Source organism: Labeo rohita, chromosome 11 (assembly GCF_022985175.1).
Source record: "Labeo rohita strain BAU-BD-2019 chromosome 11, IGBB_LRoh.1.0, whole genome shotgun sequence".
In the NCBI taxonomy this organism is placed as follows: Eukaryota; Metazoa; Chordata; class Actinopteri; order Cypriniformes; family Cyprinidae; genus Labeo; species Labeo rohita.
Window position 1 is genome coordinate 10,174,102 of NC_066879.1, and position 16,555 is coordinate 10,190,656.

The 16,555-nt window shown below is 37.8% G+C and overlaps 3 protein-coding genes across 3 annotated transcripts in view; 1 reads left to right on the forward strand and 2 right to left on the reverse strand.

The window, feature by feature from the left end:
- Nucleotides 1–1,939: 1,939 nt before the first annotated feature.
- srsf6b (serine and arginine rich splicing factor 6b) lies at nucleotides 1,940–7,895 on the reverse strand. Its single transcript, XM_051122983.1, has 6 exons — nucleotides 7,675–7,895; nucleotides 5,150–5,310; nucleotides 3,603–3,724; nucleotides 3,316–3,518; nucleotides 3,124–3,195; nucleotides 1,940–3,041 (listed from the first exon to the last, which is right to left on the reverse strand). The coding sequence occupies exons 1-6, from the start codon at nucleotides 7,779–7,781 to the stop codon at nucleotides 2,579–2,581; spliced, it is 1,128 nt and encodes a 375-aa protein (XP_050978940.1). The 5' UTR covers nucleotides 7,782–7,895; the 3' UTR covers nucleotides 1,940–2,578.
- A 1,202-nt stretch (nucleotides 7,896–9,097) lies between these two features.
- acot8 (acyl-CoA thioesterase 8) lies at nucleotides 9,098–11,741 on the reverse strand. The gene is made up of 6 exons (XM_051122984.1): nucleotides 11,404–11,741; nucleotides 11,111–11,247; nucleotides 10,809–11,034; nucleotides 10,569–10,726; nucleotides 9,787–9,978; nucleotides 9,098–9,652 (listed from the first exon to the last, which is right to left on the reverse strand). The coding sequence occupies exons 1-6, from the start codon at nucleotides 11,535–11,537 to the stop codon at nucleotides 9,537–9,539; spliced, it is 963 nt and encodes a 320-aa protein (XP_050978941.1). The 5' UTR covers nucleotides 11,538–11,741; the 3' UTR covers nucleotides 9,098–9,536.
- A 1,072-nt stretch (nucleotides 11,742–12,813) lies between these two features.
- The window catches only part of phactr3b (phosphatase and actin regulator 3b), a 70,398-nt gene continuing 66,656 nt past the window's right edge, over nucleotides 12,814–16,555 (forward strand). Inside the window, exon 1 of the mRNA XM_051122975.1 lies at nucleotides 12,814–13,097. Coding sequence (XP_050978932.1) covers nucleotides 12,992–13,097 — 106 coding nt within the window. The 5' untranslated portion in view covers nucleotides 12,814–12,991. The remainder of the gene's footprint in view (nucleotides 13,098–16,555) is intronic.

Genomic DNA, 16,555 nt, shown 5'->3' on the forward strand with positions numbered 1-16,555 from the left:
CCAGCTTAAACCAGCTAAGACCAGCCAACCAGCCTAGGGTGGTTTTAGCTGTTTTCAGCAGGGCCACTTTAGCTTTTGCCACACATATCTGTCCTATAAATGTGCCATATTTATGTCTGATAATCCGCACAGCTTTTAGTGGGTAAGGCAGTTTGAAAATTATTAATAAAGAAAATTGGATGATGTGCTTGAAATGAAAAAGGAATATTAAAAGCGCAACAAGCCGCGAAAGACAACTCCAAAAACAAAATCCGCTATTCATAGGATGATGTCTGTGCATGCACCACACACTCCAAAGGCAACACAAACTAGCATGTGTGGGACTACAAATTGAAGGATCTGTTTAATATCTGCTGATCCCACATCCTGACATAACATCATATAAAAAATGATTTGAAAAGGTGATCTACATTGTATCGGGCATTTAATATAAACATAATGGCATCTGTTTACATAGTTTTAATTCTCGTGACTTATCCTTGTGATGTTGAGAGAATCACATGTATGTTTGCAAGATGTTTGTTAAAGATCTCTTGATCTGGAAAGCATCTGTTGTGTACAAACTTCTGGCAGACGTCTAAGATGTCAGTTTTACATACATTCTAAATCACAAAGATCTTAAAGACATCTAATAGACGTCTATTTGACATCAGATAGGAAATGTCCTATAGACATATTGTAGATGAGCAAACTTCATAAAAAATACATCTTGCAGATGTAAATGCAGACGTCAAATAGACGTCTCCGAGATGTACGTGTGCTATCAGGGATGGTGCTCAAACCATTTGGTGATGTCATTATGATTATTTGGATAGGTCTGCTGAGGTGTTACACTTAGGGGATGGGCAACATTCTGCATCCTCTGCTCTTAATCTGATCAAAGGATGTCACCTCTGAGTATTGTGTCAACATCTCTAAGGCCAGCCTACTAATGCCTAGAAAATGCAGTGTATCACTGCCATAGTTAGACTTTTGATGACTACAGTGCATTTTCAATAAAGGACTCTGCTGAAGATACCCAAGAGTCTTATGGTCTTTGCCTCTGAGTTTCCAACACACGGTAGCCTTTGGTTGCGTGCATAAACAGTCAAACACACCATAGATATGTATAGGTAGATGCCCTACTTGTGGCCGTTTCTATGGGCTGTTATATGTAAGGATGAATTTTAAATTTCAGCCGGTGTCCCCCTCTGGTTAGTGCCCTATAAGCATATAGATCAGGGGTGGCGAACGTTGGTCCTGGAGAGCCGCAGCCCTGCAGAGTTTTCCTTTAACCCAAATCAAACACACCTGAACAACCTAATCAAGGTCTGAAGGGTTACTAGAAAGATACAGGCAGGTGAGTTTTAATTAGAGTTGAAGCTGAACTCTGCAGGGCTGCGGCTCTCCAGGACTGGAGTTCGCCACCCCTGATATAGATGAAGCTTGAATTCATCACATACAAAACAAACAAACAAACAAACACACTTCAGTTGATTTAGACTTTGAGACAGTATAAAGGTATGCAAAGCAACTACTGCCCTTTTATAATTCAGTTGAGCAAAACTGATAGTTATCCATCTCAGAAAGTCCATTCTTACGATCAAAGACTGCAGCTAATTAAAGCCAATTACATTGGGCAGAAAAGGCAGGCACAGCTCCAAACTCCAATTCAATTGCTAATGATGAAAGCTCTGAAGCACAGTGACAGTTTCAGCTCAACAGGTTATGAAACTATAATTAAAATTAAAGACTGTACTAAAGATTGAATACTTTTTAAACTCCTAAGCCAAAACACTCTGGTCTTTAGAGGGACAGAAATAAATGAGGTTTCTACTGGAGAACAATATACTTGTAGGTGTGACTAATACAGAGATGAATGTGAGGGACAAGCAGAAATGGTCTTCAACTATATGGTCAATATCTACTCATATTTCAAGAAAGAAAACAGTAGCAACACTGAAACCAATTAAATCTTTATTTACCTAAAACACTGGAAAATATTCATAAAGCCATTTAAAAATGAGATCAACCACAGGGAAAAAAAAAAAATTCAATTCAATTCAAGATGATCAAAAGCACCAACAAAAAGCTTCCCAGAAAAAAATATCAGCAAAAGACAGGAATGAATGACTATACAGTGAGGAAGCATTTTCATAGCCAACCACTCAACTATCACATCTTTGTTAACTACACAAATGGACAGCTGCAAAATAGGTATGCATACTATTGGGTTTAAGGTTATAACATTGTTACAGCCTCCTTGAACCTCACACTACAGCAAAAACACTAAGAGCCTTTTAAAGATGCCCCTTACCAAAGAGAGTTAAACACATACCAACGGCCTGAGCAATGCTTACAGCACAAAATGTTACAACTAATAACAAAAAGGAAAACTCTGATTTAACAAGTCTCATGTAGGTGAAAAACTTCTCGTATGCAATTTTTTCATGCAATGTTGAAAACAGCACAGTAATCAATACTACACCGGGCTGCAGCCTCTTTTAGCATCTGATGAATGTTCATAGGCTGTGAATGATCAATTTAACACTGAACTGTGCATTACATATTCCTGTTGTGAGATCCAGTCGGTGAGACACTAGTCTTGAGAGGCAGACCTAGAACGGGAACGAGACTTTGAACGTGAAGGAGAGCGAGATGCAGAACGCTTGCCGGGAGACTCCGACTGACGGCGGTTCTCTTTAGGGGATGGTGAACGGGAAGCGGACTTGGCCCGTTCCCCATTCCCATTCTCCCTCGGAGAAGCAGAACGACTTCGGGACTTCTTACTGACAGACTTTTCCTTGGAGCGGCTTCTGGAATCTCTCTCCGACTTGGCTTTGGAACGACTCTTGGAGCGAGATCTGCGGGCATCGGAGCGAGAGCGAGATTTGTGGCTGGTGGAGCGACTGCGTGACTTCTGTGTACGTGAGCGGGAACGTGACTTTGACTTCCTGGAGCGGGACTTTGTTGGGGACTTGGAGTGAGACTTTCTCCTAGACCTGGATCGGGACTTGCGACCAGACCTGGAACGAGAGCGGTGCTTGCTACGGGACCTTGACCTATAGAAGACAGACAAAAGCTAATTAGAAAAGCACTTAGAGTCACATTTTAATCTCATACATTAAAGAAACGCCATCCTACCGAGATCTGGACCTGGAGCGGCTTCGTGAACTCCTGCGGCTCCTGCTGCGAGATCGGCGTCTACTGCGGGACCTGTAAAAACAAAACGTCCAGTTTAAGAAATATACAGCCACCCAATACATTTAAAAGAATAAATCACAAGCATGAGTTCAAAGAGCAAGCAAGATGAAGGTTAAAAACTGAAGGCCTGACCTTGACCTGCTCCCAGAGTATGAGCGACGTCGTCTAGGCTTGTCCTCTACAAGACGTATTTTCCTTCCGTTGATATCAGTGCCATCCAACTTGTCCAAAGCTCTCTTCATATCCGAGTAGGAGCGAAACTCGATGACACCCTCATTGGTCCGCTCTTTGTGGGCATCAGCATAGGTCACCTCTCCAGCTTGACGCATGAAGTCCTATGGTCAAGAACAACAAGGCTTTCAATTAAAGTTACAAAGGTTTTTTTGAAAGCACCTTTGAAAGCATGAACCCAAGCTCACCTTGAGATCCTGCCAGCTGCAGCGACTGGACAGGTTCTCCACTATCAGTCGGTACTCTGTGCGAACCGGAGGACCATATTTGTCTCTTCCACTTCGGCTCCTGCTGCTATAACCACTACTGCCTTCAGACAAAGCCAAGAGACAATCAGTACAGAATTAGACACAATCCCAAAAGCGTACACAAGGCAACCTTTTCAGACATCTGCATAAAGCATGATGTTCAGGCATGAGAAAAAGTAGTCTTCCTATCCCACCCCACTGAATAGTCACACCCAAATAAACATCATAAGACCTCAGCACCACATATTTCTGAAGGGAACGATTACTGTGGAATTATCAAAAACAAACAAAATAAATCTGGACATTTGACCACACTGGACTTGTCCAATCAGTCCCTCTGAAAGGGTCAACTGTCGCATTGCTGGTCTTCACCCAACAGCTCAAGAACAGCAATGCTCTGAATACTGCACCAGCGACACAAGAGGCGGCACAAGTTTTAACGCAAGCCCCAATTATAAAGACAGCAAACAAGTACACAATACCCTCATGAAAACAAACAGAAGGAAAAAAAAATAATAATAAATAAAGTTACAAAAAAATAAAAATAACCAGGACTACTTACATTAGATGCTGACATGTTACCTGTCTACTGACAGAACAGCAACAGCACAAGACACATAGCAAGGGAAGCCCATTGCTCTTTTTTAATAAAGAAAAAAGTAAATGAAAAACTAGCGGGTAACTACATAAATTTGTTTATCCTGACCAATATTTCGTTCAACATAAAAACCAATGGGTTTCCTCACCATCACCCTGGTCTATTGGCAAAAGGCAGCTGTCATCATGGCTTCCGGTTAGGTCAGCCAAGGGTCAAAGGGCAAAGGTCACACACACATTGTAAGGTGAAAGCCAAGGCCAAACGGGACAGGCAGTCATCTTAGCCTCAATGGACTCGGACTCAGCCCGCACCGGACTCTTTTAAATTGAAACATCAAGGACTTTTGTTAATGTTGAATTCAGATGTAAACACAAAATCGCATCGTCACACGTCATACTGTTTACATGCCAGTGAGGCTTCAGAAAACAACAAATGATTACTAAATCTATTGCCTAGAATAGATTTAGAGATGGGCCAATAAAAATTGGAAACAGCCCACTATCTGACATGTAAACATTTTTAGTCACTCTCCCTAACTTTTGAAGATTACTGAAATTCACATTCTCATGACCCTTGGCGTTTAAAACGGGCCAAAACTACATAAGCAGAGGCAACTTTTGAGGGAATCCCACTTAAAAAGGTCACATTTTAGGACCAGTTTAATTAAAAGAACATTAGACCCCAAAAGCCTTCCATCCAGACCACAGGTACTGCAGACTTTAACAGAAAAATGTAGTTAGTCACTGGATGCAGGTGCTATTGCTTTGAAAGGACAGTCCACTGTAAATTAAGAAACAAATTGTTATTAGTCACCTCCACTTTTTCCTTGTGCCTGAAGGAGGGGAAAAAACAAAAGGTTTGTTGAAATGACAAACGAGACTGTACTTACTGCGCCCGCCGCCCCCATAACCCCCACCATATCCATCTCGGTCCCGCCGCGGTCCTCTCGCATGCTCCACGATCACACGCTCCCCGCACAGATCTTTACCGTTCAGCTCATAGACGGCATCATCTGCATCACGGGTGTCCTCAAACTCCACGAACCCATACCTGAAAAAACATGAAGCACACCTTGGGTTAACAAAGATCTCAAGCATTACGTATAAGTGAAAATTCATTCTCTATGATGGCTCAAGTTTTGTACTCGAAGCCAAAATAGAGAACAACAGTTAGGTTCTGTTAGTAAAATAAATAAATAAATAATAATTCCTTTTTGTTGTCTTAATAAAGAAACTGATTTTTAATGTTTATTCGATGGTATGTGCTTTAGTTGAAGCTGTCAGTCTGCACAGTTTGAACTCATTTAACAACATAGACTTCATGTTTACCAACAATTGCTTGTCATAAGCAGCACTTCATGGGATTCTAATTCTTGCCATCATTAAAGGTAAAGTTCATTGCCAGAACAAAAATTTACAGATAAACCCACTCATCACCCTTGTCATCCAAGATGTTTATGTTTTTCTTTCTACAGTCATAAAGAAATCATGTTTTTTGAGGAAAACATTTCTGGATTTCTTCAGTGGTGGACTTAAATGGTGCCCAACTTCCAAAATGCAGTTTAAATGCAGCTTCAAAAGACTCTAAACAATACCAGCCGAGGAAGGAGGGTCTTATATAGCGAAATCATCATTCATTTTCTAAAATAAAAAAAATAATAAAAAAATTACAGTTTATACTTTTTAACCTCAAATGCTCATCTTGTCTAGCTCTGTGTGAACTGTGTATTCTGGTTCAATACAGTTAGGGTAGACCTAAAAACTCCCATCTCATTCTCTTCTCCAACTTCAAAATAGCCCTACATCGCTGTTTTACCTTTTTTTTGTGAAGGGTGTTTGATCTTCCTTGCATCTTCACTTTGTAAACACGGGGTCGTTACTTCTGCAGCGAGATAGGATGATTTTGAAGTTGGAGGAGAAAATGACATGAGAGTTTTTCAATCCACCCTAACTGTATTGAACCAAAATACACAGTTCACGAAAAGCTAGACAAGACGAGCATTGAAGGTTAAAAAGTATACAAATTGTCAATTTGCTTAGAAAAAGACAGATCATTTCATTAGAAAAGACCCTTCTTTGTCTAGGAACGTTTGGGAACGTGACACACTCAGTTCAGTTCATGGGTCTTTCTCCTAACGAGCTGATGGTCTGAATCAGGGGCATTAAATGAAGGAGACATACAAAAAGGGCAGAGCAGTGGGCCCTGAGGACTGGAGTTTAAAACCACTAGTTTAGAGCCCTTTGAACCTGCATTTTGGAAGTTTTATTTACAGGCACAACAGAAGTCCACTATATGGAGAGAAATCCTGAAATGTTTTCCATAATTTCTTATCAGCTGAAGAAAGAAAGACATGAACACCTTGGATGACAATGAGGTGAGTAAATTATTTGTAAAATTTTGCTCTGGAAGTGAACAACTTTTTTATAGCCATTACCCTTTGCGTTTTCGTCTTATTAAGATACTCTTCAAAACTAAGTTTATAAGGTTGTGATTCATGTCCCATCTGGTTGGCTTGTTCCATGGCTTGTAAGACTTTCAAAATCCTTATGGAAAAAGTAATTCAACCGAGGCAGCCGAAAGATTGGTCTGACCCTGTTGCACTTTAGACATTATTCCAAAGAGGTTTCAAATGACCCCGTTTTAGTGGAGTCCAAATATCTTCTAAGTAGGCTACATAATAGCACTGTTTGGACAAGTTAATGAACAACAATCTATTTGTCCAACATATTTGAAATGACATAAAATAACAGTACAAGACCAAAACGAGCGCCATACTGGCAGTGGGGTGTTTTTATACACCCTACATTCTGGCAAATGTAGTCCGTCATCCGGGTATTTCACACGTACAGAAATTGTGCACGGGTCACATACTACATAATGGGAAATAGCACAAGATCCATCTTGGGATGTCATTCGAAAATGACCGAACTTCTTTGTGCATTCATAAATACATCTAACGTTACCACAGTGTGGAAGAAATACAAACACACAAACAGCAGCGCATCGCGTTTGCGAATTCAAGTCAGTTACCATTACCTTCAGTGTGAAATTTACATATTAACTAACGTTACAGTCAACCAACTCACTTATAAACGATCGCCCTTCGGAATTAATTGTCGTGCCTCAAAATCGCTGAGCAATTTAAAATCTTTAATTGATATCACCTAATCGTATAAAACAAGCTGAACCGCTATGCACAACAAACCCTCCGCCATTTTGAGCACGCGGTAAGAGCCTCAACATGAGGGACACAATTAACAGACCACCACATTACGCATTTAAACCACGTCCACTACGTGCAATATATCAAATACATTTTAAAATAATGTATTCTTAAATAAAAATGCATTGAAAATGTAAACTTGCTACAATTATGACGCTGCAGCCCCGCGTTACGCTGCTCCACAAACTTACCCGTTCTTCAGATCGATCTCCAAAAGCTTCCCGTAGCCGCTGAAAAACCTCTGTATGTCTTTTTCTCGCACATGATAGCTTAGCCTGCCGATATACACTCGCGGCATGGTTAAAATTTAGTACATAAAAAACAAAGGTATGAACCCTCGTAGCTTTAAACGCTATCACTCTCCACGGAATGGCCACCTAGTGGTTATAACGCCACGTTTCACACGACACTTCCGGCGTGCTACCGTCTCGATGCGCATGAGTCTGCAGCCTGTAGCGCGATGACGTAGCTGGATCAGATCCAATACGAATGTCTGACGCGCATGCGCGGTATTGGGGCTGTATTTTGAAGCTAGTATTTAATGTAAATTGAACTGTATTTGCGAGATATAGGTGCGTTTCATAGGCTTACACAAATAATATTATACTATGGTTTTAAACTTGTAAGTGTATTCAAACTTTAAGCAACGATGGCGTAGTTTTGAATGAAAGAGTTTTAGGATGTAAGTTATGTTTATTTTTTATTCGTTTGATTCGTTTTGGAAATAAATATCTGCTAATTACAATTTGTTTGTTCCTTTAACCGATAGACTCGTTATAAAGGGTTATACCGGGTTTTTATAGTTAATCCCATGTCCAACAAATAAATGCACACACGGTCGGTGACAAGGCATATTAACACAAAGATTACAATTTCTATTTTTTGTGTGTTATATGCAAATGAAATCATAGTCCACATAGTCCATCCATTCCGTTATGACGACTCTCTCTCTCTCTCTCTCTCGGGAGACTTTTATAGTTTTGTAGTGTTTTGTATTGAATCAGACGATTTAATAGTTGTTGCTTTTCATTATTATTGAAAATGTTTGTAGCTATAATAGAATAATATAAAATCTAAATAAACAAAATGTAGCGGCATTAATCTCCCCAATTAAATTTAAAGAAACATGACGGATATAATCAAAAAGACATTTAGGCTAACTCTGTCAGAGTGATCTATATCTTAATAATTTGCTATTTTCAGTGCAACGTCTGCATATCAGTCATGTTACAGTGCTTGTTGTATCCTTATAATAATGGATACAGCACTGATATGTGCATCCTGGCGATAATATATGAAATTCAGGCTATGAAAAAAAAAAAAAATAAAATAATGCAGGTCATCGCGTATTGTAATGTAGGTCAAAAACCCTTGATACATGTACTGCGTTAGACTTTACTTAGACCAAGTCGATAGACCAAGCCGCTGTGGATAAAAGCATCTGGAAAATGATTAAATGTAAATAAAAATAGTATTTACTCGAGACCTACTACAGCGCATGCGCGTATAACATCCAATACTATTGGATCTGTTCCAGCTACGTCATCGCGCTACAGGCTGCAGCAAGGACCTCTTGGATGCGCATATGCACTAGATACTGCATAAATGCAAATATACAATACAACCTCAAATTATGTTTATTGATAATAATTATAAATAATAATATAAAAAATTAAAGTGCCTGTTTAGACTACAAATGGTCCACATTTACAACTCGGTGCATGACAGTGGAGTTTGTCGTTAAAGACTTAATGTTTTGGTTATAATTAAACACAGAAAGGCAAAAATAAAGATGCTAAATCCTATTGTTAATTACACACTCAGAGGATTATCATATACATTTTTAACAGGATTAATCAAAATCAGTTTAGTGCCAGGGACAAAAAGTAAATAATATAAGTGTTGTTATTTCATATACTGCCATATTCTATAGCACTGCAGACCAACTTGACATTGATAATGTGGTGTAATATGACAAACAAAAAAGTGTCTTGCAACTATTGTAAGGCATTCTCTAGAATCTGATACTATTTAATAGTATAAAATTAACCCTCTATAATTTACTCTGAGAAACTGTCTTCACTCGTATCACTCCCTCTTGTGCACAGGAAGCTGCAAGAACGCCATCCTGTCTCCACAAGCGGCCCTGGACGAAGCCTCTGCTGCTTCCTGATAGGAAATAAAGGTATATTAAATATTAAAACATTTACAGATCACAACAAGCTATTATTAACATGTATTGAACTGTACGTTCGTAATAAGCTCCATAAACTTGCAAAAAAAGACAAAAGTGGCTGGCTGACCTGACCATGGGCTTTCGCATTCATAGAGCATCCACTCATCTGCCCTGAATGTGCTGTGAAACCACATGGTATGATCCAGAGAGGCTAAAAACTGGGCCCTGTGATTTGGGTAAGGTAACAGTGCCGTACCCAGGAAAGAGTAGTCCGATATATATGCTGCCACACAACAGTGCAGTTTCATATTGCCAGGTCCTAAAAAAAACAACACGATACAAAATTCTGAAATGTACAGTCAGTTGGTCATTATCTAAAATAAACACAACAGAATGATTAGGATTTTTTCTTATGATAATGGCTGTTCATATGACTGTACATCACTTAATACATTATGTAAATAAAGGTAAATAAATGAAAGTTCATGTTTGATCTGAATGAGACTTTTACATAAGGAATAAAAAAAAATAGTTTTGAAAAACTAAAAAAACAAAAACCCTTGCGAAAAAGAAGTGTGCAGTTAGTACATTCAGAAGTATCCCTTCATCCATATTTTAAAAACGATTGATGGTATTATGAAATTACAAACTAAGCTATTAAGTGCACTTTTTAAAAGTAAGTTAAAGTGTACATCTTTTTTACAAGGGAATCCCTGGATATTACAGGTTTTTCTTGACTGAATAATGGAAAAATAATTGGAGGTTCATTCATTTGAAAATAAAAAAAAATGGCATTTTAATTTTAACCTCACAACCAACTGTACAACACATTAATTATATGGCACAAGGCATGATTATATGTGTTTTACTATAAAGAAGTGGTTAGATAACACGCTTATTTTATTATACCTATATGCCCTCTCGCTCGCACCCAGAATAATTTCTTTGGTTCCATGGCAAGACGCCTATAAAAATCAGATGGGTTGACTGGCTTGATCTCAATAGGAACTTCATCAGCAAGTATTTTATTCAGACCCTGCCGTGTATTGTCTGCCAGGTTTGGATCGCTGTAAAACAAAAAGAAAATTGTGTAAAAGTGTGACAGGTTTTTATAATGCACTATGGCAAGCACATTGTTTTGGTTGAGACCTTAGGTAGTGCTGAATGAGTTCCTCTACAGTGAGCAGTGCATCCGGTGGGGGGACGGAGGGCATGGTGAACTGATGCTCCAGTGGACTCGGCTGCTGCATGTGAAATGATGCCTGACAGATCAGTATGGGCTGACCGTGCTGAATAGCTTTGACAGATCGCACACAGAAACTGCGGCCATCCCGAGTCTTTTCCACCTGGTACAGCACAGGTACTTTTGGGTCCCCTGGAACACACAGATTTTGAATACCAAATTTTCCATATGCATGAGCCTATATGTGATTAGGTAAGTCTGAATTTACCTGCTCTCACGAAGTAGCAGTGCAATGAATGGGCGTAGAAATGTTCACTAACAGAATTGGCCGCAGCTACAAGAGCCTGTCCAACAATCTGGCCCCCGAAAAGACGTTTGGTGCGAGGAACCCAATGATGTGTCCCTCTGTGTGAAAGAAAAACATTGTACTTTTTGTTAGTGTGAAAGGGACATAAATACTAGCAGCTACTATACACAAAAAGCTAAATGACTCATTCAGACTTCTGTTGTATTGTGCTGCAAATACATCATATAGAAATTTTAAGAAAAGCATTTGTTTACCTGTACAGGTCGGTGTCGAGCTTTTCTAAATTCAAAACACTTGTAACTAGAACACTTTTGAGATCAGCTTCGCTTGATGTAGACACATGGTTTTCTACAATATCAACTCGAGGTTCACTACCGTGTTCAGCCATATTTACTGTATCTGTGTGAAAGGCGGGTATCTTGTGAAGCGATTCAAAACCCGTTCAAAGATTCTTTTGCGTCGAAAGGTTAACGGAAGTACTTCCCACGTGGCGTGTTACGTTCTTTAAATGTAGTAGTTAAATATTTTAGGTAAATATTGCTATATTGTTATATTAGTGTATATAAATGGGAATGATTATATTATTAATAGGAGAACTGAATCCTTCTGAATCCTCGAATCAATTGAACCATTATTCACTGTTTCGAACATAGTGGTCGAAACAGCGCACGCTGAGGACATCTATTGGTCAAATGCATATGGAAATGCTTGTAACAGACAGCTATAGTAACCTTTGTAAATAACGGTGTAGCTACAATATCCTTAGATTTTGTAGAATAACTAATATAGCTTTTAAACATGGGTATGGTGTGTAACATTGCTATTAAATAATTTTAAATAAATTTGTGTTTAAAATTTGTATTTAAAATATATATGTATATGTATGTATGTATGTATACCCCCTAACAGGAACATTCTTAGAAGTTCTGACAAGGTTCTCTTTAAGTTATGAACAAATGTTAATATAATTCCTTATTTCAGTTTAGAATTTGGAAATATTCTTTGTTCATAATGATACAATAGAACATTTTGATATGATACAATGGAACAAACTGGACGCTTTGAATGTTTAGCAATCGGAAATTAATTTTAAAAAGGGAAACATTAGCTGGAATACTCTAAATATCACAAAAATGAATATCTTTTGTACAACATTTTGCCTTCGGTGTTTTGTTTCAGTAGGAGGAGTTTGAAAGAAAATGTAAAAACCTTCTGATCAGCCCAAACATTTTTGGAATCTATCTGAATTAATCTATTGTTTTAGTGTTCTGGTTTTATTATTTTTATTTTATTTTTTTTTTAACGATAAAATGTTCAACTCATGACACACGTTTGTCTGGCGCCACTATCATAAAGAGCCCACAAGAGGGCGTCACAGATTCATTATTATTTAGTTCCCTTGACAAATGCTTATCCGTAAATCTATTTTCTTAAATCTGTATTTAAAATAACACTGATTATATGACATATGACGATTATTAATACACGTCTACCTCTTATAAAATCCACAAAGAATGCCATAACATTTTATTTCTTGCGTGGGTAGCCCACCAAGAAGACACTTACTTACTCAATGTTAGTGCGCACATTAAAATAACGAATGCGATGGTTTATAACATAAAAAAAAAAAAAAAAAACATTTTTCAAAATCCAATCCTCTCCCCAGATGTGCCTCAGCGGGCTCCCCATCAGCACACGCACGTGCACGCGCACTCGGGTTCTCCTCCTCCAGTGCTGCTGTAGCTGTCAAACTGAATTACATCCATCGCCGCCGTACGGTCGCTGCTCATATTCCCACACGCAGATTGGCTTTTCTCTATTTTATCGTCTGTTCTCATCTCCATGGCCACATCAGATGGATCAGAAGATTGCGTTGTGCAGAGAGGAAGATCTCAAAGTGACCCGAGCATCCTTACCGACACTCGTGTCGTTTATACGAACAGCACAGGTGAGTAATACAGACCGTTATTTCGCTAAAACCGTATCTGGTTACTGCATAGATATCTGATTTTACCACTGCGGAGGTATAGTTACATAGCAAGCGTTTATGAAGAAAACACAGTAATACTGGTATGACTGGATGTCTTTACACATGCATTGCCCAGTGGCTGCTGCTTATGTTGTTGATGATGCACGAAGATGAAACGCATCAGTGACATGTAGACTGTGTTGTTCATCCTGTGCTCAGTGCTGGTGCTGATGCTGCTGTGACGCGCCGGGTTTCCCCATGACTGATGGATGCTTTGGGTTACACATCCTGAAATGTCCAACACCATGAGCTCGTTGTAGCATTTAGTTAAAGCCTGACATTAGAAGCAGTTTGTTTGCCCAGTCTTTTTTTACCTTAGTGCCCTCTGCATTTGCCCAGCAGCACACGTTACTAATTAGAGTTGCGAATCACTGTCTTTTACTGACCTTTAGTTACATTGAGTAATATGCACTAGGCTGTGATTCATCCTGCTGCTGGAAGGATGATGGAACCGAAGGATGAGCCGTCATTATTTAAAGTTGTAACAAAGTGTTTGTAATGGCTTCATTAGAGGGGGTTAAGTATAATTAGCTGAGACAGGCCTAATCTATCACAAAGATCCTTTCCAACAGTACAACAGTTGAGTGCCAAATTACTAAATTGGAGTTAGTAAAAATACATGAGAAAGCAGCTTCTAGTATAAGCAGTTGTTGCTTCTGACTAGTTCTGAATGAATGCACAATTTTTAGTTCTGTAGTGAATAAACATACTGGGCTATGTTTAATTCTGAGATTTGTGATATTAACATTTGTTATTTCCAAATGTACTTCTGCATCACTTTCCATTAGAGTTTGGAAACTCCCTCACCCTGGCAGGCTAATGTGGGATTAGTGATTGAAATGTGTTAAAAGCTCTTTGTTTGGACACAGACAGGTGGTGAACATTTATCCTTGGATTTGGAGCTGATCACACCAGCCCAGTAACATATCAGCAGCTCGATACATGTTTACATAGTTAGTTACTTAACTGAGCTGATGCACACTTTCCCAAATGATGTGATATGTAAGTGTAGTGGATACTGAAATATAATCTGCAATATAATCAGTGTATAACTACATTTCTCCATAATGAATACAGGTACGTTTAATAAAGGGCTGCTTGACTGCTGCTGTGATGTATTACGTTAAGTTGATTTAATAAAATAAAATTAAATAATTAAATTAATTAAATAAAAAATGTACTTATAGAAAATATAGTAATTATTTACTTATACTATATTTATTTACTATAAAACACCACTTAAGTGTATTTAAAGAAGGTACAATTTCATTAACACACTTAAGGAAAATTAAAGCTTTAAAAAGTGCACTTTGTAGAAATTTAAAACGTGTTTACTTTAAAGTACATATTATATAATCCTGTTTTAATAATCTTTTGTCATGCTTAAAAGGAAGTACACTTATTTTGTTGACTAACATACTAAAGCACATTTAAAGTTCTTGAATATTAATTAAACTGAACTGTTAGAGTGGCATGCAGAATGTTTGAAAATGTGAATAATTTTAACAAAATAATAGCGATCATACAAAATGCATGTTATTATTATTATTATTATTTTTGTACTGTCCTGGGTAAGACATTTTACATAAAAGATGTTTAAATATGATGCACAAGACAATAAAATATATTACTTTAATACTGTAATTATTAAAATGATTAAAATAACCCCCTTCAAAAGTTTGGGAACCTTTGGTTCTTAATACTGTGTGTGGTTACCTGGATGATCTGAATGATGGTTTGTTCTGAACAGTTAATACAAGCACTGTTCTTCAGAAAAATCCACCACGTCCTGCAGACTCTTTAGTTTTCCAGCATCTTTTGCATACCCTTTCCAGCAGTGACTGTATGATTTTGAGATCCATCTTTTTACACATTTGAGGGACTCAATTGAGGGGTTCAAACATTCACTGATGCTCCAAAAGAAAACACGATGCATTAAGAGCCAGGGGGCTTATTTTTATATATATATATATATATATATATATTTTTTTTTTTTTTTTTTCATTTAGTACTGCCCTTTGGAAGCAACAGAAGATACTTGTATGTTTCCCAGAAGACAAATTAAGTACAATTTGCCTTGATCATCAAATTTAAAAAGTTTCCTTCTAGAGCATCAGTAAATGTTTGAACCTTTTTTTAACAGTTGTGATTGAGTCCCTCAGTTGTCCTCAGTGTGAAAAGATGGATTTCAAAATCATACAGTCACTGCTTGAAAAGGTTCAAAGATCGTAGGTCATCCAGGTAACCACACACGGTATTAAGAACCAAGGGTTCCCAAACTTTTGAAGCGGGTATTTTAATAATCTCAGCAATTTTTTTGTTTTGTTTTTAATTTTTGTCTTGTGGACTATAAGAAGCTTTTATGTAAAATACCTTACTTAGGATAGTACTAAATAAAAAAAAATAACATGCATTTTGTAAAATCTCTCTTATTTTGTTAAAATTATTCACATTTTCACAGATGACACTGTGTTTTATATTACATTTAAATTTAATCTATTTTAAATGTAAAAATCACAAATGTGTTATTACAAATACATTAAAAAATTTAAATTATATTTTAATTGTCCATAAATGCCTGTCAATTCATTTGGCAGAACACTTTAAATATATGTTAGAAGTACAGAAGTACATATAAAGATGTACTCAAGGGCTGCATAAAGTGATAGTTCATCCAAAGATGAAAATTCTGTCATCATGTACTCACCCTCAAGTTGTTCTAAACCTTTGTGAGTTTCTTTCTTCTGTTGAACACAAAATAATGTGGGCAAAAATAAAGCAAGTTACCAAACTGTTGCTGGCCCCGTTAGACTTCCATTGTATTTTTTCTCTAATACTATAGAAGTCAATAGGGACTAGCACGTCTTCTTTTTCAACTTTACTCAGCTTCCAAGTACAGAAGTTTGTGTTTACATACTACTGGGTTAAAGGGGTCATCGGATGCCCATTTTCCACAAGTAGATATGATTCTTTAGGGTCTTAATGAAAAGTCAATAATATACTTTGGTTAAAAATTCTCAATGGTTGTGTAAAACAACACACTTTTTACCTTATCAAAATAAGCTCTGCAAAAATCATCCCATTCTGGCCGTGGCTGCTTTAAATGCAAATGAGCTCTGCTTGCCCCGCCCCTCTCTTCTCTCTGTGGAGAGACGAGCATGTTTACTTTAGCCGCGTTTAGCTGCTAAAATTGCTAACTAGCACATTATTAGGAAAGGTGATCGCAAAGATTCATTAAAAAAACCTTTATACTCACTTCTGCTGTAAGTGAAGCTGGATCATGAATGAATCACGGGAACATAGATATATGTCGGGAGGCACATTCCATTCCCAAACAAACATAATCTACTGCATTTTCAGCAGCTCAGATGCCGGGA

Bases quoted from the DNA above. Each gene is read 5' to 3' on its own strand.
- acot8 (XM_051122984.1), bottom strand. From the start codon at position 11,537: ATGGCTGAACACGGTAGTGAACCTCGAGTTGATATTGTAGAAAACCAT. The intron at 11,248-11,403 runs GTAAACAAATGC...TCTTTCACACAG, and splicing joins CTCGACACCGACCTGTACAG to AGGGACACATCATTGGGTTC. The intron at 9,653-9,786 runs GTCAGCCAGCCA...ATTTCCTATCAG, and splicing joins ATGCGAAAGCCCATGGTCAG to GAAGCAGCAGAGGCTTCGTC.
- srsf6b (XM_051122983.1), bottom strand. From the start codon at position 7,781: ATGCCGCGAGTGTATATCGGCAGGCTAAGCTATCATGTGCGAGAAAAA. The intron at 3,196-3,315 runs GTCAGGCCTTCA...TTGTTTTTACAG, and splicing joins TACTCTGGGAGCAGGTCAAG to GTCCCGCAGTAGACGCCGAT. The intron at 3,042-3,123 runs GTAGGATGGCGT...TGTCTTCTATAG, and splicing joins CGCTCCAGGTCCAGATCTCG to GTCAAGGTCCCGTAGCAAGC.